Genomic DNA, 22,917 nt, shown 5'->3' with positions numbered 1-22,917 from the left:
TAGTTGACATTTCTGTAGCCTGGGCAGGAAAAGGGGGAGAGGAAAAAAAAGGGAAGGGGAGGGGAGGGGAGGGGAGGAGGGGAGGGAAGGGAAATGGTTACCTCAAAGGCTACAATTGAGGAAGCGTCATCGAATACTTTATAATTGGTTAATTTTCTTTTTGCAACCTTGACATCGAGGTGATGCGAATGGCTGAGGAGTGACAGCAGGGTCTGCGCTGCGTTTTCCCGGGGACAATTTCCAGCTCTGTTTGGTGTCTGTGTGTACCTGTTCTGATCACAATGAAATTTAACCATATCTCAGTGGCTCCTGACTTAATTAAATCCTAATTTCTCACAGAAAAAAAAAAAGCAAGACAAACTAAAACACAGCTGACGGAAACATAACATCTGAGGATTCGAGACAAAATGTAACATGGCATGCTGTCTCTTCTCGGTGCCTGAGGGGAGAGTACAGGGGGAAAGGGCTTGTTTTCTTTTGAACAAAAAACATTTCCTCAAGAAGCCGTCCTTGTGGAAACTGCCAGGATGATTTTCGGGGTCCACTGGCTGTTGTGCTCTGAACTGTGAGCTTGATTTTCATAGTGGGTGAATCATGCTGACCCCCACTGACCCTCCTTCCCTTTACTTCGGCTCCGTTCCCCAAATTGACACTCGTGGGTGGGCTTTGCTGACTCTGGTGATGCCCAGATTAACCTGCAGAACTGGAGCCAGGGCACCCATGTCTCCCAGTGACGTTGATCGCAGAAGGGGGAGGGGTCAAGCTGGGACCTGGGTCCGACTTTGAAGCCCACCCACCAAGCCCCCGAGCTGGGGTCCTGTGAGAGCCAATGTACGCAGTTAGCAGGGTGCCCACCCAGCGTCTTGCTTCGAGGCTCCCGTTGGCATTCTGTTGGGCCTGAAGTGAGCCGTTGTCAGAGCAGGGACACCCCCGCCCTGGTCGCTGGTTTGTCATTTTCATTTCTCCTATTTAGCTGGTTGGAGCCAATGAATCAGTGGCACGATCAGCCAGGAACAATCCTGCAAAAATGCGCCAGCGTTTTTACTCATTCATTCATTCATTCTGCAAAGGTTTGCATGCCCTGCGTTGTACCAAGTCTTGAAACCGGCCCCCTTGGCCCTGGCCGGGGTGCGGCGGTCTGCGTTCCGGCCCCGGCTCATGCCGTTCGGGCGGCCTGTGCCTGGGCGAGCCCAGCCCAGCTCAGCTCCTGGAGCTGTTTGCCCACGAGACGAACATAAGGCTGACGCTGCCTGCATGGGCTGTTGCAAAGATCACACGGGCTAAGGTATAAAATGCACGGAGTCAGTGTCCAGTTGGCGGGAACCGCTGGCATCTTCGTCACCAGTGTCCGTCCGGCTGCATCGGCTCGTCGCTGGGAACCCCGGAGTCTCCAGCTGCGATCCCGACCTCCGGGGAAGCGAGGACTCCACTCCGGCCTCATTTTCCTGAGGAGGCAGCTGGAGTGCAGAGAGCTTGGGTGCCCGTGCCAGGGGGGACAGCCCCGGGGGCCAATGGGGTGCACTGTGAGGGCCCCGCAGGCGTCCCCTGGCTGCGCTGCCCTTCTGGAAGCCAGGACGGGAAGGCGTGACCTGCAGCGGGGCTGGCGGCGGGCGGCTCCTTCACTCGCCCTCCACGCCGTCCGCAGACACCTCCCGGGGCCTCCCGGGGGAGCACACTTGGGGATCAGCCCCGACGGCAGCCCCGACTGTCCTTGCTGGCTGCTGCGCCCCCCGCCCCCGGCGTCCCTGGCTCGCGGCCCTGACCTCCTGCCCCTCCTGGCCACGGGCTCCGTGGGAAGAGCTGCTGCTGGCGGCTCTGCTGTGCAGCTGCGCGGGCCGGGGCCGGGGCCGGGGGCTGGGGTCTGGCTGCCCCCCAGCACGGCCCACTGCTGCAGTCCTTGGACACGGCCAAGCTTCCCACCTCTCCCGCCGTCTGGGCTGTCTCAGGCCCGTCACCTCTGAGTGGGGCTGAGGGTTTCGGGGCTGGGGAGTTTGCTGCTCTTTGGCAGCTGAAGGTCTTGGTGCTCCCACCCGAGCAGCCCATGGAAGAGCCTGTGAGCCTTCCCACGCCCTGGCCGGAGCCGAGCCCATCTGGGGGTCACCCAGGAGGACCTGCAGCCTGTGCACTGCCCCGGCAGCTCCCGCTCACCCCCATCACCGTCTTCCCTGAGACCTCCAACCCTGCCCGAGAGCCCCAGGCTGGGTGACGAGGGTCCCAGGAGAAGGAGCTGGGTCTGCACCTGTTGGCCTCTAGCACCTGCTCCAGGCACCCCAGTCATGCTCTCGCCCACTCACCACACGTGCACTGAGCACGTACTGCGCGCCACCGACACAGGGACAGACGATGCGCAGGCCCAATGGGGCAGGTGATGGTATGAGTGGCCTCCAAGAGCCACCAGCGGGTCCAGCCAGCTCCTCAGCCTGGGGCAGAAGGGCCACTCGTCCAGGAGCCTGGGGTGTCTCCAGTCACCGCTGGCGGTGCCCGGCCCAGCAAGTGGGTCTGCACAGGTCTAAGCTCTGGGCCCCTGCCCTCCCGGCCCGCTGCTTGGAGGCTTTCCAGGCTGGAGTCCAGGATGATCTGTCCAGCAGGCTGGCTTCAGGGAGTCCCACGGCCCTGGAGTCCTGCAGACCAGATTCTGGGTTCCCCAGTCTGGGGGAGCCCATCACTGTCTCGGGGACCAGGGTGGCCCACGGTGGGAGGAGCTGGGTGTGCTGGGAAAGGGGCCGAGGTGGCAGTGGGGACAAAGCCCTGCCTGGTTCCCTGTGGCCTCCAGGGCTGTGGTCCAGGCAGGGCAGGGGGCAGGCGGGGCGCTGGGGAGCCACAGGGACGGCTAACTGGGGTCTGCCTGCTTTCAGCCCAAACTGAAGCAACGGCAGGGGACGGCCTCCTGGGCTGGGGACCCGGCTCCCAGCAGCCCCTGCCTGAGGAGGCCCACGGTGCCACGCTGCTACCCCTGCGGCTCGACAGACCCTGGATCTCCACCGGGTAAGACCCACCTCAGCCTCCACATCTGTGACAGGGGCGCCCCTCGCCTCCCCTCTGCAGAGGCAGGGATGTGTCAGTGGGTGTCACACCATGGTCACAAACAGCAAACGGGTGAAACTCATTCACTGACCATGTGGAGAACCTGCTGTGGGCACAGGGGAGGTGGCAGTGGGGGCCTGAGCACGTGACCCCAGATATAATACTCCTGTAATAAAGGAGGTAAACCAAGGGTGTGATACCAAGCGACCTGGGAGAGTCCTTTAGAGAGAGTGGTCAGGGAAGGCTTCTAGGAGGTGGTGACGTTCCGATGAGCACTGAAAAGAGAGGAATCTGCCATCCCGAGGGCCAGGAGGAGGGCGCAATAGGCGCAAAGACCCTGAGGCAGGAAGTGGCAAAGCCAGGACAGGGTATCAGTGTTCCATTCCCTGTCTGATTCTCTTTCTAACCTTCTGCAGGGGACCAGTTGCTTTTCTGGGGTCCGTGGGTTTGGTGCTCAACCCTTGTTTGCAGCGTGTAAACTCTGCTTTAGGCAGCAGAGGCCTGTGCTGACTGTGGCCGTCCACCCCGCCCCATCCGTCCCCTTGGGGCCAGGGACTGCTCTCGCCGCACCCGTGGCCTCCACATACCTGCTGAGCTCAGCGGGAAACCCAAAGGCCAGACAGCTGCTCGTGCTCTGCAAGCCCACTTCAGATGCATCCCCAGGTTCTGCAGAGCAGCCTTGTCCCACCCCACTGCACCGTCTGGGGGACCCAGGCATGCCCAGGTCAAGGGTCACTCTAGGAGAGAACTGGGGTGGGGGTCGGGGGGCTGCAGGCTGCCCTGACCGGCTGCTCCGGCCCTGAGATGGCAGCATTCCCCAGCAGCCCTTAGAAAGGACCCTCCATGCTCTGGGCAGCTTGGCTGCTTCCCCCGAGGAGGGTGAAAAGGGGCTGAGAGGCTGGAGACCCCCCAGACGTCAGCACGTCCAGCTGCATCCCCCATCTTCCTCTCCAGGCCTCCTCTGAGACAGGGGCCAGCAGAGAGCTCCGGCCCCTTCAGGCACACAGGCTGCCCCTCACCATTCTTAACTCCCACCTGTACTGTTATTTACTTAATATTTTTCTTCAAACCAACTTGCATTTATTTACTTATTTATATTTATTTGTACAGCTTGATTAAGGTATAATTAGCAGAAAGTAAACTGCACACATTTCCAGTGTAATATAATTATTTTGAAAGGAAGCTTAAGCTCGCCCTGGAAATGGACAGCAGCGTCACTTGTCATACATCAGATGTAACTGTAAAAAGAAACTCAGTGAAAGCAAAACAACATAATTAAATTCTCCCTGTACTTGTTGCCTGCCTAAGGCTCTGAGGCCCTTCTCTCTGGGAGAAAAGGGAGATCAGCCTTAAAGACACATTAGCTCCAAACTGAGACATTCTCTTAAGCAGAAAGATCGAAAGAGAAGAAAAGGGAACTGGTTTCCCGCTGGGCAGTATCACGGTTCCGGTTCTGGGGCCCCACAGCCCGGGTGTGAAAGACACCAGGAAAATAACAGTACAGGGGGTACCTGCTTAGAGTGCAATTATAAGGGTGTCCAGGAGCCCCAACCCTTTCTTCCCTTGCCCCAGAGGCCCCCTGCCCTAGCCCAGGCTGGGACCGGGGTCTGGGAATCACCTATACCCCAGCCCATCCAGGGCTTGTTTGTGCCACCTGCAGACTAGAGCTCATGGGCCATGTCCAGCCCGCTGCCTGTCTTGTAAATAAAGTTTTATTCGAACTTAACCCCACCCATTCACTTGCACACCCTGTTGCTGCTTTAGCCCTGCAACAGTAGAGTTGAGTAGTCATGACAAAGACCACCTGGCCCACAAAGCAGAAAATATTTATTATCTGATCCTCTGCAGAAAAAATTTGTCAACCCCTGCTCTAGATCAACAAACCCTGTCATTGACCTGGATGAAATCTGGCCCAGGAAGTCACCCTAACAAAGGGAGAGACAGAATTTAAGGATCCATCATCCACATGTTCATTTGTCCCCTGGATTTGTTCACCCACTTATCCACCCATCCGCCCATCCACCCATCCATCTACCCATCCATATACAAATCCGTACACCCATCTACACACCCATCCAGCCATCCACCCATCCACCCATCTTCCCACCCATCCATCCATCCACCCACCTATCCACCCATCCACCTATCCACCCATCTATCCATCCACTCACCTATCCACCCTCCCACCCATCCATCCATCCACCCATCCAACCACCAATTCATCTATCCATCCATCCATCCACCCATCCATATACACATCCATACACCCATCTACCCATCCATCCACTCATCCATCCACACATTCATCCATCTGCCCATCCATCCATCTGCCTATCCATCCATCGCCCATCCATCCTCCACCCATCCATCCACCCATCCATATACCCATCCGTACACCCATCTACCCACCCATCCATCCGCTCATCCATCTATCCGCCCATCCATCCATCCGCCCATCCACCCACCCACCCATCCATCCATTCACTCAACAAGGACCTAGGGGTGTTGAGGGGCTACCAAACTCAGTGCCAGGTGCCAAGAGCCCAGTGGTGGAAGAAGCAGGCAGGGCCCAGAGCTCACAGGAAAGTGGTCCCCAAATAGCTGAAAGGAGCCCCCATTTCTCAAGCACCACGTGGGCACCAGCCCCTGTGCTCCCTGCTTCCCTGAACAGAACATCCCCTCCTCAACCCCCGCCCCAGTCATGGACCCAGAGGAAGGAAGATGCTCAAGAGGCTGGGGCATTTAACCAGCTCAGGTTCCCACCGAGGGACAGAAATGAGATTGGAATCCCGGACCTCTGGCTCCAAACCCTGAGGGCTTCTGGGGCAGGGTGTTGGCTGAAGGAGGCGGTGAGGATTAAACCGATGGAGAATTAGGAGAGGCTTCTGCGGAGGCCACAGGGCATCGAGTGGAAGGCCCCAGCCCCAAAGGTGGGGCTGACGGGGAACGTCAGGGAAACTGAGGCTCCAGGGGCCGAGTCCCGAAACGGGAATCCGGAGGGCAGAGGGGCCCGCGTTGAAACCTCTCACCCCCTCCCGCCCCGGCAGCTGCGAGGTGCGCCCGGGACCCGGGTTCCTCACCCGCGCCGACACCTTCTACCCCAACCGCCTCTTCCGCGCCTACCAGTTCCGCTACGGGGACCCCGCGTGCCGGGAGCCCGCGCACTCGCTGCTCATCCCGGGCCGGCTGCGTCTGCTCCGCGCCTCCTGGGTCACGCGGGGGGCCACCGAGGCCGACTACCACCTGCACAAGGTGGGCATCGTCTTCCACAGCCGCGGCGCCCTGCTCGACGCGGCCGGGCGCCTGGAGCGGAGCCCCGCGGGCCCGCCCTGCGCCCGCCGGCTGCCCCCCGCGCGCGCCTGGCTGCCCGGGGCCGCGTACGAGCTGCGGGGCGCCGGGGCCCGGCCGGACTGCGCGGCGGCGCTGGGCGTCAGCATGCACGAGCTCAGCCTGGTCCGCGCGCCCCGCCGCGCCTGGTCGAGGAGCTGTACCTCGGGGACATCCACACCGACTGCGCCGAGCGCCGCCACTACCGGCCCACCGGCCACCAGCGCCCGCTGCAGAGCGCCCGGGTGAGTCGGGGCCCCGGGAGTCCCCACCGCCCTGCGGGTTGACGTGTCCTTCTCCCTGCTGTTCCGGCCTGCCGACCCCAGGACATTTGCACGTGCTGTTTGCTTCCAGTGCTGTGGCCTTTCTGCTGGCTTTTGCCAGAAGGAAACTGTCCACCCTTCCTACGCCTGATCCTCCCCAGCCCACATCCTCTCGCCTTGGCCCTCGTGGGCCCTGCAGAGCCCCTCTCTGCCCCTGCTGGGCTGGGCCCCCGGAATCCCGTTCCCTCCACGTTTCCACGTCTGTGACTTCCTGGCACCCAGCGTGCGTGGAAGCTGTGTTGTTGTATTGCTTGTTTATCCGTTGGTGGCTCTCTGCTCCCTCTGGAACTAGACGCTCCACAAGAGCAGGGCCATGCTGGCCTCAGTGGTGTGTGCCCCCTGTGTCCTGGCATCCAGCTCAGGTTTGCACTCGGTTGAGGCCAGTGCACACTGGGGAATGAATCGGGGAGATGACAGCTTCCCTCCTGGCTTTGCTGGGGCTGCCGCACACCCCTCAACTGCCCCTCTTCACAATTTGGGGGTCAGGAGGCTCATCGTCCACATGGAGCAGGGGGCCTCGAAGTGCAGCCCTCCCCACTCATGTCACATGGAGCAGAGCACCTCGCACTGCAGGCTGCACATCTCCGGGCACCCCAGTAAAGTGCAGGGTGGGCTCGGCCGGGTGGGGTGCTGCTGACCCCTGAAATGCCCACCGGGGAGCAAGGCTTTCGTCCCAAGGGTCTGCCCTAACTTTGAGATGCCCCCAGACCTCAAAGCAAAGTTCACATATGCTGCATTAGTCTGTATATTAAGTTCAGCCGTCACAAACATACTGTCCTAATTTGGGAAAGATTTGGTAACCTTTTTTTTGTCCAGTGAGCAAATAGTCAGAAAGAAACTTAACTTTATTTGTATGAATGTGCTCCTAGCACAGAGCACGGGGCCTGGCCAGCATGGGGGTGGAGGCCCATAACCTTGCCTGGGCTGGGACCCCACTGGTGTCTGGTGAAGCCTCTGGACCACTCCTCAGAATAATGCTTTTAAAAGCATAAAAAAAAAAAAAAAATACATTGGATTTAAACAGGAACCAATCACTGTTGTACTGAAATAGTTACCCAAATCTTAAATGTAATTTGCAATGTAGGAATGTATGTACTTCTTTATGAACCCTGAATTCAAAGCAGTGCTGTGTGTAAACGATGTTCCGGTGTCTGCAACCCTGTTAATGGAGTATGAGATGTCTGATTGCCTTTGGTGACAAGGTCAGAGGTTCTGCTGATGCTGTTGGAGTGTGTTGCCCATATGCATGAGAAAAATGTTAACTATTGTTAGTTAGAGGTTAGTAAAAATGAAGTCTAGGTTAAGACTCCACACCAAGAACCCCTGCATTAGGCACCCAGTGAATATTTATTGAAAGAACAAATGCATGGAGGGATAGATGGATGGATGGATAGATGGATAGGAAGTGGATGGATGGGTGGGTGGTGGGTGGATGGACGGATGGGTGGATGGATGGATGGATGGATAGGAAGTGGATGGATGAAAGGGTGGATGGGTGGATGGGGGGGTGGATGGGGGGGTGGTAGGTGGTGGGTGGATGGATAGATGGGCTGATGGATGGGTGGATGGATGGGTGTGGGTGGATGGGTGGTAGGTGGTGGATTTATGGGTTGTGGGTAGATGGACAGGTGGATGGATGGACAGATGGATGAATGGATGTATGGATAGGTGGATGGATGGACAGATGGATGAATGCATGTATGGATAGGTGGATGTAGGGACAGATGGATGGATGGATGGTGGGTGGTGGGTGGATGCATTGATGAGTTTTAGGCTTCCCTGTCGAGTGCTCTTAGGCAAGCGTCACATCATTCCGCAAGTATTGAGTGCCAACTGTGTACTAGACACCCAGCAAACTAAACTAGATGGGACACCTCCTCACTGACTGGTAATAGCCACCTGTTAAAGTTTGCCAAACAGGGGGCACTGGAAGAGACCCCCATCTGCCCTTCCCTCCTTCTCCTCTCCCTTCTTCCCTCAAACCCGAGATCAGGGTAGCAGAGAAAGAGCATGACGAGGAGTTCTCACGATCAGAACATCAGCCCAAGTGTTTTCTGTGACCTTGAAATCATCCCCATTTTGGCAGCCAGTGCTCCGGGCCCGAGCCTGGCCTGAGTTCAGCCTCCTTGGAGAAGGGAAGGCGCGGGGGTCGGTGCAGTGTGTTCACCGGCCCCACCACAGCCCGAGGAGGGGACCCACTCTGAATACAGAGAGGATGGACCCCTGCAGTTATGGAGGATAACAGCTTCACAACTCCCCAGGCAGGGCTCTGGGGCTATCAGCATCCCTGTCCTCCTGCCGCCAGGCCGCCCACGTGACCAACCCAGCCCGAAATGTGACTGAGAAGCAAAACACACAAAAATGTATGCAGAGACACAGCCATTAAATTAAATGTCTGCACACCAACTGCCCCTCTCCCCAGAATAAAAAAAAAAGGGAAGATAATTTTAAAGACGGAAACGCTATGGATAAATCCCCAAGTAACGAATTAGTCGTTACTTTGCCATGCTCAGGACCCAAACCAGATGGTAAACATGAACATTTTTAGAAGTTAATTTAAAATCAATTTGATCCCCAAATTCATTGCCTGGATATAGAATCCTAATCAATCAGCCGACACTCAACCCAAATCATCTGAGCATCGGGTCACCTCTGGGGTTAATTAGAAACTGTTATGTGCTGTTTGAGAAATAACTTTATGTAACAGGCTTAAGCCAGTAAGAGTTTGGCTTCCACACAAGTGTGACTTCTGCTGGCTGGGGGCCTTGTTTGTTAACATGTGTGACTCCAGACCTCTGCAGAATGACATCCAGGAGATTTTCAATGGAGACGATACCTTCTTTCACCCCCTTTCGAAGCACCAAGGAAGGAAATGCTTTTCCTCTCCCTTTATCTCAAAAGCTTGCTGGTTCTCAGTTGTTTCTGCTGTACAGGGAACTGCCTGCCTCAGTTTACCAACTCCATATCCCCAAATGTCCATTGGCAGAGGGTATCTTTTTTGTGGGGAAGGGTAGCCCTGGGATTACTCTGATGTAATGCATATTTTCTGTCAATATACATTAGTGTGACAACAGTCGGAACGGGCCTTAAAATGCCTAAATTAGAGGAGACTTATCAGCCAGCATTTCAATTACCAGTCATCCGGCTAACTACACCGCACTAGCTTCTTTCCATCACAAACAATTTTGCAGCCATTTACTAGCATTGAAGTGTGTTCAGAGTCACTGGGGCAAAATCCCCCACAACAAAAATGATATAGTTTCTTATATTATGGAAATCAAGGTAAGGTTAGGTTCAATCATAGAGATAGATAATAAGACCTTTATAATGCAGCAGTCCGAAAAAGGAAAAACAAAGAAACAAACAAACACCTCTTTCTGATCATCAAATGTTTTCTTTCTAAACCAGAACTTCCAAATGCCACTTGTTTTGCATGAAACTCATCCCGCAGCAATCTGTGGAAATCTTTTGTTTTTTTGGCAAGAAAGAAAATGTCAGATCTGATTTCCCAGCTGGGCCCTCAAAATGCCCTCTTTCCCTTGCCTGGCCCTGAGCCCCCTTCTGGAATGGCAAAGCTGGGAGAGTTTGCCAGCTCCCACATCAGCCTTGCCTTGATAAGTGGCTCGTCCAAGGACATTTACCTTTCAGAATGATGCTGTGGACTGAATTCTGGGCAGCAGCTCCCTTTAAAAGAGAAAAAAAAAAAAAACACCAAGATGTCTGTATCTGGTTCCTTCTTGGCCTCTACTGAGCTTTTTCTCTCCAAAATGCAGACTTACTACTCCCACGCAGTTTGGTTTCACATCTGCTTCCTGTTGACGTGTTTTACTGTAAACGCGGTTCGTGAGAATTTGCAAGGCAAGGATGACTATAAACAAGGGCAAAGACATGAAAACCAACTGACAGTGTGGGGTGACTGAGGGCTTTTCCGGCACCTCAGAACTTGAGTGTGGTGGGGTTTCCCTGTTATAAATGACAGTGGAATGGACATCTTTGACTTACAATTCTTCACTACTCTTCAGCTATCTCCTCAGCACAGATTCTAAGCAGTGGGGCTCAAAGGGCCTGAGTATTTTGATGGCTTTTTGAGCCTTGTTGCAACATTCACTTTCCAAGGGGGTAGAAATATGAGATTTCTGAAGATAAAAGGTCTCCATTGTCCTCTCCAGGTAACAACTGCAAACTGCTTTGAAAAGAGTGCAGCTTCCAGGGTAGAAAACAACTGAGAGGTGGGGGGGATCGGGCAGGGGCAGATGGGCAGTGTCGCAGCCCAAGAGGGCCATGCCAGTCCAGAGGCCAAAGAAGACAACGAGCATTTCCTGATACATGAACTTTTATTCAGGGCTTACTTACAGGGTGAGAAGTCGTGGAGAGATCATGACGGCTCTCTCAGGCCGGGCAGACATCGTGTTCACAGGGAAGACGACCGAGCGATGCAAAGAGGACAGAAGGCCTTTAATAAGGGTTTAAGACAAAGGCCTTCCTAAGGGTGGGGGGAGCATAGATGCGAGAACAGGTCACTCTGACCTGGGGGGTGGTGCAGGAAGGACTAGAATAGCACTTGAACAATTACCTTTTGCTCTTTTTGTGAGACTAAGAGCCTCTCACTTCCTTCCTGCTTTCCATAAAGTTACATTTTAAGATCAATTTAAGATACATTTAAGATACATTTAAGATCAATTTACCCTTCTTCTCTTTACTGGCTTAGAAAGACAATAGGTTAAACATTTAGCTGCCCAGGTCATGCAGATTGCTGTGCACTGAAGATCTGCAGGTCTGTTTTGCTCAGGCCATGGGTTGCTACAGTCCACCCCTGCACAACAGTTTGCATTGACCATAGGACAGACTTTACATCTATAATTTACAACAACAATACAATAAACAACATAGTAATAATACACTGATAATAAACCTATTAGCAAGTGGTGCTATGGCCAGGTTAATGAGTTTTACCATTTAGCACAAGTACTGCCTGGGTTAAAATAGCTAAAGGATATCACTACCAGGCATTTTGCTTTATTTTGTATTTAGTGTTCACCATTTTTTTAACCTTGATTACAGAAATAAATTTTCCTTTCCACCAACTTTCTGCAACTTTTTACATTCATTTAGGTTTTGTTCCATATTCCCTATTTTTTATTCTGATACAACCAGTCATTTAGGACAAAACAACTTCTTTTTTCTTTAATTAAAAAAAAAAAAGGAGACATCCTTTATATTCTCTTCATTTAAGTCATTAAAATAATCCTGGAAATTTTCTTAAGCATTTCACAACATATTATTACCAATAACATTACACCTATTAGAAGGCTAAATACTGAAAACATTTTTTAGTCAATGCATTATTGAAATAGTAGCCCATTATTTTTAACAAGAATTAACAACACATGTAAGCATTAAATTGGACAGGTGAGTGGTTTAACAATATATATAAACTGAGTCTTCATAGTAGATAAAAGGGTTTCAAGTGAGGAGGTTTTAAATACCAGGTTTCCCCCCGCTGCAGGGAGCCCTTCAGTGTCAGAACTACAGTTAGTTTCCTATGTAATTCTAATACCCAGGGGCTTAGGATTCTCAACCAGCGTGGCTGCATGGGCCAGAACTAGAGCCAACTGACCTTATTTTCCCCAATTTGTAGTGTTTTTGGCACAGGCAAGAGAGAGTTATTATCATTGCCCCGTTGTGGCTTGAAGGCAGCCGGCCCCCTTGTCTGGAGTTGATGCTGATACGGTCCTTGAGTCCATCGTTTCTATTATTCTTTCAGTGTTTAGCCGTATCCACGGTAGTGAAGGCATATTTCGTCCCTTTGGACAGAGGAAAGGGGCCAATATAAGTTTATTTGCCGCCAGGTGACAGGAATCTGGTGTCCTCGGTGCCCAGTCTTCCGGCACAGCCATTCAGCCATTTTATGCATCGTTGGTGTTAGGCTGTGGAATTTCGCTAGGGCATCTGCTTCTATGTTACCTGGTAATGAATTGCTGTTATGGGCAGAGACATGAAAAACGGTTACCTTACATTTGTGGCAGGTAGTCCAGACGTCTTCCCATCAGATGGTGTCAGTACTGGGCTGGACAGTCACGGCTGTCCAGGTAGCAGATTACCCAAGTGCCAGTGCATGCAGAGTCAGGTGGATTTCCTTGTCTGTTAACGGTGGGCACGGGAGGAGCCACCTTGGGCGGATCCACAGGAAACAGGGCATGCTGCTCTTTCACATAGGAGGCCAGTCCTAAAATTTTATGCATCTCTGTTTTTAAAGAGCCATTGTCAAAGATGCCATGTCTTAGGAGGTAGACTTTCCATTTTGTCAGTGTGCTCTCCTGAGCACTCCCCAAGTGGGGCTTATTTATAGTGTCCTGTATCTGCATACCTGTATGGGTATGGTCTTCTGTAAGGTCACTGGGCACTGAGATAGACCTTCAACACTTGCAACAGAGGATTACAAACTGCACAATTGCTCTTTTAAAGGGCTATATCTGAGTCCTGTGCCCTTCCATAATTGGGACCAGAATCTAGTAGGCACACATTTAGCTTGTTGCCTTTGCCACAAACCCCACCCAAAGCCAATATTGGCACTGGCCACATCCAAATCACAAGGTATATTGGGGTCCACCCCCCTTAAAGTCGGTGCTTGCATAATAGTTTGCTTAGTTTTTTTAAACACAGCCTGCTGTGGAAAATCCCATTCCCACACTTTTCTTCTTTTAATTAGGGTATACAAAGGTTTTAAAATTCATGCTACATAGAGTATAAACACTTTCCAATAACTTAACTACCCAAGAAAAGCCATTAACTGTTCAGAAGCAGGCGATGTGGCATAACTTTGCATTTTAACAACAACAGCTGAAGGAATAGCCTTAGTTTTATCCAACCAGACAAAACCCAAGAACTTGACAGAGTAGTCAGGCTCTTCTGGAGGTTTCCACGTTTGAAGGTATCCTTGGGGATGCACAGCAAATGTCCATTGTTGTTTTCCCCACATGAAGCTTAACACAGGTTGACTGGAAAAAAATCTAAAAATATTCTAAATAACATATTAGCAAGGTTTAACACAAAGTTAAACAGGAGCAATCAGTTCACTAATGGCTCCTTAGGTTTTTGTTGATATTGGTTACCAATATCTCTTAGTTTGGCCGAGGAAAACTCCTTTTGATTAGAAGCTGCTGCTACTGCTTCACCCTCTTCCCTCCATGGGGGATCCGGGTGCTGAACTTCCTCTGCTTTAACCCTTTGTTGGAACAGAGGTCGAGTACGCCTACTTTCCTTAGTATCAATTTCCCAGTCAGCCAGGGGCTCATCATCTTTTGAAGAGGAATCAACAGGGTCCTACACTTTAGGGTCCCAGTCAGGGGAAGCCAGGATACTCCTAACTTGCCCTTTGGGCAGCTTATGCCCTCTTATCCTAGTGTGCTGGTATGCCAATATTTATAAACTTTTATCCAGAACATTTTTAAATTCTGCTTGTCCTAGCCTCATATCTTTTTCTAACTTTAATTTACTTTTTAGATGGCTTACAGCCACCTTTGCTGCTAAAGCTTCCTCAGTAGCGGTGCATACAGCCTCTAACAATGGCCAGCCCACCGCAGCCACAATCTGGTGGCTCTTTTTTTCTTTCTGAATCCCCAGTGGTCCTGTGGCCTGATACAGGATGGCTATTTGTCCAGCCAGAGAGTTATAAACATTTCCATACTCCCTTGGCAGATTACACTCATCTAGGAGGGTAGCCATCCGTCCCCACATAGACATCCGTTCCACTGGGAGGGGGGGCAGCCCTTCCCACATAGACGTCACAGGCCTCCCTGGTATCCCACCTGGGACCCTCTCCTTTCCCCTCCCCAAGTTCATATTGTTAGTGCCCAGGATCTCCTTAGTCTCCGGCTGGTGGCTATTTAATTCTCCTGGCTGGCTCGCCAATTGCTGCAGCCCAAGAGGGCCATGCCAGTCCGAAGGCCAAAGAAGACAACGAGCATTTTCTGTTACATGAACTTTTGTTCAGGGCTTACTTACAGGGTGAGAAGTGGAGAGATCATGACGGCTCTCTCAGGCCGGGCGGGCATCGCGTTCGCAGGGAAGACGACTGAGTGATGCAGAGGACAGAAGGCCTTTAATAAGGGTTTAAGACAAAGGCCTTCCTAAGGGTGAGGGGAACATAGATGCAGGAACAGGTCACTCTGACCTGGGGGGTGGTGCAGGAAGGACTAGAATAACACTTGAACAATTACATTCTGCTCTGTTTGTGAGACTAAGAGCCCCTCACTTCCTGCCTGCTTGCATAAAGTTACATTTTAAGATCAGTTTACCCTTTTTCTCTTTACTGGCTTAGAAAGACAATAGGTTAAACGTTTAGCTGCCCAGGACACGCAGACTGCTGTGCACCAAAGATCTGCAGGCCTGTTTTGCTCAGGCCACGGGTTGCCACAGGCAGGGTTTAAGTTGTCTCTACGACTTCCAAGCTGGGCAGCCTGGGGCCTGCCCCTTGTCCCCCTGAGTTTCTGCGTTCTTGTCTCTTACGTGTACCAGCTGCATGGGAAGTGTCTCCCACAGTAAGTGTCTCAAAGAGAGGAGGTGGAATAACAATAAGCAAGGAAGAAGAGAATGATGTTTAATGGTCAGATTCCAGGACCATGGCAGGCTGGGTATAGGAAAGATAATGCTTCCATTCACTCATCTTTCATTCTTTCCTTCAGTCCTTCAACAAAGACATAGCAGGTGCTTGCGATGAGCCAGGCCCTGTGCTGGGCCCTGGGCAGAGAGTGGACGCAGACAGACGGCCCCCGCTTTCCAGAGCTTACCATCTAATGAAGGCGAGGGGAGGAAGGAAGAGAAAATTTCAGGGGATGATCTGTCCCTGGGGCAAATGAAAGAGGGTGATGTGATAGAAAGAACCCCAGCATGACTGTCTAAGGGGTGGTCAGGAAACACTTGGCAACCCAGTCTTGGAGCTGAGACCTAAGGGAAGCATCGGCTACGCCACACAATGGTGGTGGGGGGAGCACTCTGGGGGGAGGGGACAGCAGGGCAAAGGCCTGGAGGAGGAGAGGGGCTTGTGGGGTCCTAGAGGAGCAACGCAGGAGGGCGGGGGCGAGGTGGGGGGTGTGGCCCGGGAACCTCACCTCCTTTCTGTTGCTCCTCCCCCAGCACCACGCTCAGCCCTGCCCTGCCTGCGGCTTCACCGCCCGCTCAGACGTGCACCACCCGCCCGTCCTGCCCGCCCAGGCGGCCCAGCCCCTGCCGCTGCTGCTCGGTGGCCGCTGGGTCAGTGCGGGCTGCGAGGTGCGCCCGGCCGTGCTCTTCCTCACCAGGCTCTTCACCTTCCACAGCACAGTCGCTCCTGGGAGGGCCGCTACCAGCACTTCTCGGACCCAGCCTGCCGGCGGCCCACCTTCTCAGTGTCGGCTACTGGCCAGTACGCCGGGGGCACACCCTCTGCCAAGGTGCGCGGCGGCACCGAGCTGGTGTTCGAAGTCATGCGCGCCTGTATGACCCCCATGGACCGGGCCACCACGGCCCTGCTCAACTCATCCAGGCCGGGCAGCTGCGGGGAGCCGGGGGCCTGGGCCCTGGGGGCCGAGCAGGACGTCACAGCCACCAACGGCTGCCTGCCGCTGGGCATCAGGCTTCCGCACGTGGAGTACAAGCTCTTCAGGATGGAGCTGGGCCCCAGCGGCCAGAGCCTGCTCTTCATCGGCCAGAGGCCCACGGATGGCTCGAGCCCCGACACCCCGGAGAAGCGCCCCACGTCCTACCAGGCACCCCTGGTCCTCTGTGAGGGGGTGGCCCGGGACTTCTCCAGGCCCCTGCAGCTCCAGCCCCTGCTGGGGAAACCACAGTGTGGTGGGGGGCCGTGTCCCCAGCTGGTCTCTCACCCCCTCCTGCTCCTTGCTCTAGGCATGGCCCTCCAGTGGCCATGAGATGGGGCTCAGGAGGGGCTTCTGGGGTGACCCCTCCTGGGCACAGAGCTGGGCAGACCACCCGTGCTGGGAGACCTGTCTCTGCTCTAAACTGCCACAAGGGACACGTGGCCCCACAGCTTGTCAACGAAGCCTGTGCCACGTGGGGCTGGGCTCAGAAGTCGGGGACAAGTCTGCACCTGACCTGCCCTTGGGTGCCACTGTGGCAACGTCGCCATGCTGCTGAGACCCTCAACCCTGGCTCCCGATACTCGTCCGTCATCCCCGGCAGTCTGCAGACCACTGCCCGCCAGCGAGCTGCCTCGGGGGTCAGCCGCCCACTGGCACCCGCCCACCCCCTTGCCTTCCTGTGGGATGGAGTGAGGGCACCCTGAGCTGCTGCAGAGGAGGGTGCTGTGCCCAGCCTGTGGGTGGCTAAACAGATTATTAATTCAAATTTAGCAACACAAATGCAAGCTGGGCCATGAATTAAAGATGCTGTTTGGGGCTTTCAGAACGTCTCGGCTTTCTGGCAAAGGGCTTCTCTCTTAGGGGACGACTCTGCTTTGAGTTTTGACTGCTGGCGTTTGTTTGCATCTCCTGGTGCTTCTGAGTCAAACCTCAAGCTATCAATGCTGCGTGCTTACAAATCCACCCTCCTGGGTCAGCTTTTGGATGAAGGGGGCCTCATCTGGGATGAGAACCGTGGGCTCCCCGGGGCAGGCCACAGCCTCCGGGCCCCCCTCGCCCACGCTGAGACCCGCGTGCACTGGGCTGGCCGCTGGGGGCAAGTCTGTGGCGGAGAACAACCTTCCCATACTAATGACAGTGGAAATGCCAGCATCCTCTGTAATTAGCCCCACACAGCCATCCTGTTTTCAAAATTCCCTGCGCTTGACTGACAAGGAGGGAGAGAAGCCTCCAAATGGGTTTCTTGGGGACCCTCCTCTGAAGGGGTGAGGGTCTCCGGGTACAGAGTGACATGCAGAGGAGGTGCTCGGCCTTGTGCAGCCTTCTCACCGCGTGTTCTCCCCTGTTGGAGGGGGCTGGGGTCCGGGAGTCCGGGGGCAGGCTGGGCCTCTCCAGGGCTCTCATCTGTGTGCTGTGAAATTCACTGGCATCCTGGTGGGCTCAAGGGGTTTCGGGCCCATGTGCCGACGAGTCGCAGCCACGGCCCCTCCCACCCGTGGCTCTTCTCACAGATCAACAATTGTCTGTGAGGCTGATGATGCTTCCAGAAGGAAGCCCTTTTCCTCGGTCTGCGTGGGGTCCAACCAGCCTGCTGAAATTGCCCTAACTTATCTACCTGTTCTTGTTTAAAAAGAAAAAAACCCCACCAAGTTAATATTCTCTGTAGGTCTCAGATAGCTATGAGTGTTCCTGGCATATTTATCAAAGTACGAGAAATAATTAGATTATTTACGGTGTTACGCTAAATCGGGGTTGAGGAAGTTCCTGGAAGGGATGGGGGTGAGTGTCAGGAATATGTCAGTGACTGAGCAAGTCTTGTATTGAGGCTGGAGGGAACCGAGTCACAATTTATCATCAAATTTGAATCTTTTAATAAAATCGTACAGCCTGAAAAATGTTCTTGCTGGTTATTAAAGTCAACCAAGGGGATCAGAGTTCTAAAAGAAGGAAGTGGAGTGTCTTCAAGAGAATGTGTGAAAGAGAATAAAGCCAGTGGAGGTGAACTCCAGCTTGCCCCGCTCTGCGCCTTCAGCTCCTGCTTAAAATTCTCCAGGGGCACCCACTGCCCCCAGAGAATCCCAGTTCGCTGCCAGTGTGGCCTGCGAGGCCTCCGGCTGCTGCCCGCCTCGCCAGGCTGCCCGCGCCACGGCCCAGGCACACGGTGTCTTTCTGATCCCTTATCGCACCACAGCTGGCTCCTGCCCCGGGAGCTTTGCACCTGCCATGGGTGGTGCCTGACGTTCTTTCCCTCAGACGGTCAGAGGCCGGGCTCCTTTCCATTCAAGTCTCAGGGCAAATGTCACCTCCCCGGGAGGCCTGCCATCGTCATCCCTTAAAAGGGGACATCACACCCCCATCCCGTCACCCTGTTTTCTGTTCTTACGATGCTTCTCGCTGGGATGAACTTACTTACTTGTAGTTATTCTCTGCCTCCTCTGCCTAGGATGCCAGCTCGATGGGAAAAGGGAGGGACCCCAACTCCCCGCCTGCAGTGTCTCCCAGCAGGCTCAGCAGTGCCCGCCGCACAGCAGAGCCTTAATATGTATTCGGGGACTGTCAAACGCCCGAGATCCCGCTTAATGCTCGCCCCAGACCCTGTGGAGAGAGTGTTACCATGGGCCAGGCAGGGTGCCCCGGCTGGGGTAGCAGGAGTGAGTTTGAGACTCAGGCACGAGAGGGACTTGCCGAGGGTCACGCTGAGTGAACAGCTGGGACCCCAGAGCCTGAGGTCCAGGCCTCCCAGCAGCCCGCAGGCCCCTGGCTCCCTGGCCGGGCTGGGATCTGTGAACCATATTTGGGGAAAGCAGTTTAGCTCTGCTTTGTGTGAACACAGTACAGAACCATCTCTAATTAGAAGGTGTGTGTTCAGAAAGAGAGACGGTTCTGGACTCGCAGCTGCTGGGCTGTCCTCCCCTTGACCGGGCTCTGTCGGGCATCTTGGTTTTGGAGCAGCTGATGCTCCGATAGAAGACAAGAAGGCTGAAGGGGGACAGCGGACCTTTTCTCGGGGAAACCAGGGTCAGTGCTTCCCAGACCCTGGGCTGAAACAGGAAGGGTCAGTCTGGGGGCCGAGGGCTGGAGACTCTCGGGGCCACGGGGTTAGTGGCCCCCAGAGGCCACTCCTTCCTGCTGCCTTTGCTCGTCCCACCTGCCCGTAGTCTCAGCAAAAGGGGACAAAGTAAAACCCACAGTTCCAGTTCAAAATAAAACAAAACAAAATTTATGTTCTTCATTGTGTGTTCAGTCACATAAAAAAAGAAAAAAAAACACTTATGATTATTCACAGCACAAACTCCCAGGAGATTAGATGAGCTTTTTTGTTTGTTTGTTTAATAAAAAGTTTAAATCGTATACGGCTCTCAGAGGCCCAGTAACTAACACACGTGGGTGATGAAAAGCTGTGTCTCTGCTTTTCTCTTGCGAGCGTGGTTAAGTCCCCGGCGGTGCTCCTGGGCTGAGGCCGGGCCACCGTGGGGACGTGGGGATGGGCTCTGCAAACGCCTGGACTGCGAGTGTCCCGTGGCACCCGGGCGGGAGGCACGGCTTCCTGACGGAGACCGTGAAATCGCACGATGGCCCCGGCACAGACCACTTCTCAGGCATCAGTGCCGCGGGCAGGGCCCGAGGGGTGCCCACCCACACTCGTGGGCCCCAGGGTGGGACCTCGTGGTGTCTGCAGGTCTTCAGCGACTGAAAGTGGGCCCCTAATCACCCACATCACCCCCATATAACGGATGCAGGGATGGGAACAAATTACCCATCACCCATCCTGAGAACTAACCGTCTAAAAATATGACACCCCAAAAGAGCAAAAGTCCAGGCCTGCTCAACCCTTCCAAAATCCCATGCAACTCCGTCCCCTCGGCTCTGCCAACATGGGGTCTCGGCCTTAAGGTCATCCCACACCACCACTTCCCCTCTCATTGTTCTTTTATGTCCGTCACAGCAGGTATCAGTGTCTGACAATGTCCCATTTGTCCGTCTCCTTGCTCACCGTCCCCTCTCTCCTGTAGACGAGGAGATCCTTGGCGGCAGGGCCAGGATCTATCTGCGGGTTCCTGCTGCTCCCCAGCGTGAGGAATGTGGCTGGTGCGTAGCAGGAGCTCAGTGACGACTGGCTAAAGAATAACAACTCCGAGTCCTGGCGGGAGGCACTAAATTCGAGCCTCGGGATACACAGCCACGTGACCTAAGGTCCAGCCTGCAACCTGGATGCTGCCACATGCCCTCTGCCTTTTTGTTGGTTTGAGGGGCGCAGCCAACCCCAGACCTGGGAGCTTGAGGGAGCCCGTGGTCGACTGCCCAGGCGCTCTTAGAAGGGCTTTGGGGACAACTGCTGCTCCTGAGAAAGGGTCACGGGGCCTGGCACTGGGTCCCCCGAGCCTCACGCAGGTGCCCGAGACTTTCTGTCTTTAGCTTTGGGGCCCCCCAGCTCCAGTTTCTTCACCAGTAAAATGAACTTAAACCTGACGGTTCCTGGTCATCCAGCCCCGGCATCTGGAAAGACCAAGTAACTAGTAAGTGTTTCAAAAGGAATGGATGATGTATTCCAAGAGGAATGGTTTTAAACAAAGAAACTCTCAATGAAGATGGGTCTTTTCCCAGTGATGCAGAATTTATTTTCAGAGGTTATTAATAACCTACTACTCTCACTCCTACATCTGGTATGTTTTTAATCCCTCAGAAGAAAAAAAATTAACAAAACTTAGGTTATCACTTCTATTAAAATCACAGTGTCAGTTTCCTAAGACCTAAATGTATTTATCATCAGCTTCCTGCAGTGGGGGCACTGAGCTTCTGACTGAAGTGGGCAGGTGGCTGCAGGCTTTCCCATCCACTTCCTTCTGAAGTCCCAGGAAATTACAGAGGAGGATAAAGAGGCACACACCACAAGGATAAACAGATAAGGAAAAGAGATGCCAGCAAAACTTTGGAATCTGGGAATCTGCTGGGCAAACAGCAGTTGACAGCAGACTGAGGGGTGGTGCTCAGAAGCAAGTCCACTGTGTCACAGGACCCCCACTCCACAGACCACCCCCCTTCCTCCACTCGGCAACTAGAGATATGGTGGCCTTGGGCTGCCAGGCAGGAGACTGGAAAAGTCCTCTCTGGAGAAATAAGCCTGAGCTAAACCAGCTGTAGACACTGACAGCAGATTCCCAAGGAGGCCATGTTAGCCTCTGAGCCGGTTAGCTTTCATAGAAACCCACCTTTCCACAAATCCTCCCCCACACACAGCTTCCCGTCAGCTTCTTAGTGCTTGATCACACATTTATATAAGCGACAGATCACCAGGCATCTGTGGAAAGCCTCCAACATGATGGAAACCAAAACTAGTCCAAAGCGACTAAGTACCAGATAATGCAGGGGAAAGAACTAAAGAACTACAATTCATATGCTCAGTAAAAAGAAAATATCATATTATCTAACAAGATCAGGATGCTGTAAACAAATATTAAATGGAAAAAGAGAGCCCTTGAAAATTATAAAGATAGGAAAAAATCAAAAGAAGACTGGAAATTAAAGTTGAAGAATTTTCCAGGAAATTAAAAAAGGATCAGGAATTAGAATGGCATCAGACTTCCTAAGAGCAATACTGGAAGCTGGAAGCCAGTGGAACGACACTTTCCAAACCCTCAGGGTGGCTCCTGACCTTGAGTTTTACACCCGCCATCACTCTCAGCCAAGTGTGAGGGAGGAACGGGACATGGTCCGATATGCAGAGTTCTCGGAAAATATATCCCTTTCTCAGAAACCTGCTAAAGGTTATACTCCCCTCAAATGAGGCAGTAAACCAAGAAAGGAAGATAGAGCTCCAGAAAACTGGGAATCCTACCCATCCTGGATGGGAGCCCTCAGCAGGCCTAGAGAGCCGGCAGTCCCCAGAGGAGGCAGAGAACGGAGGGCTCCAGGAGGGACATCGAGCACATGGAAAGAAAGCAGCCACCCCACGCGTCACCCGACGTGTGAACGTATCGAGGAGATTTACACTTCTCTCAGAGTCTGGGGCAGATCTGATGAGGGACACATAGGAAACTAAGCAAATGAAACACTGAGATTTAGTAACTCCTGGGAAAACAAAGGGCTATGGACAGAAAGGAAATGTCATCACAGAACATACAAGGCACAGCTGTGAGCAGTATTTTCGTAGTCGTCATAATATAAAAGGACACTGATTTAGTCAAAGTATCATGACCTAACTCTGTGAGAGGAAGCGGGGAGAAGGTAGGTGCTTGGGAGGGACTTGGGGGGAAAGGTTATGAGAACTAAATCCTCGTCTTCCTTAGGAGGAAGTCAGTAGATGAAATCTACAGTGGAAAATCAAGGAAACGTAATATAACCACATTATTTGGAAATAGGAAAAGTTAAAACCAGAACAGCTCAAAGTGTTAAAATGGCTGCCTCTTGGAAGGGCCCAGGGCACTGATGGCTGGCTGGTTTTCATTATGAATAAGCCTGTTAAAACTATTTGTCTTTTCATACTATGTACATTCAAAGCTTTGGTAAAAAATAAAAAACACAAAACCAAATACAACAATGACAAAACATAGGACTTGCCCTCCAATTGCTTTCAGTCCCGTAATGGCAGACTATGGCGAGAGGTTTCACATGCTTCGGGTGGTAGGGGTGGTGCAGTCGAGAGGTCAGAAGAGCAGACGGCACGA

General features: G+C 53.2%; 1 protein-coding gene across 1 annotated transcript; it reads left to right on the top strand.

Annotated features, from left to right (window-relative positions):
* Positions 1–2,343: 2,343 nt before the first annotated feature.
* Positions 2,344–18,490, top strand: APCDD1L (APC down-regulated 1 like). Its single transcript, XM_037811170.1, is given in 9 exon segments — positions 2,344–2,692; positions 2,856–2,985; positions 6,072–6,475; positions 6,478–6,596; positions 15,810–15,987; positions 15,990–16,528; positions 16,702–16,941; positions 17,230–17,410; positions 18,306–18,490. Coding segments are annotated over 9 exon segments (2,325 nt in total).
* Positions 18,491–22,917: the final 4,427 nt, after the last annotated feature.

The sequence above is a fragment of the Choloepus didactylus genome, chromosome 19, assembly GCF_015220235.1.
Source record: "Choloepus didactylus isolate mChoDid1 chromosome 19, mChoDid1.pri, whole genome shotgun sequence".
In the NCBI taxonomy this organism is placed as follows: Eukaryota; Metazoa; Chordata; class Mammalia; order Pilosa; family Megalonychidae; genus Choloepus; species Choloepus didactylus.
Note: the sequence above shows the minus strand (reverse complement) of the source record. Positions and strands in the feature narration are given on the sequence as shown.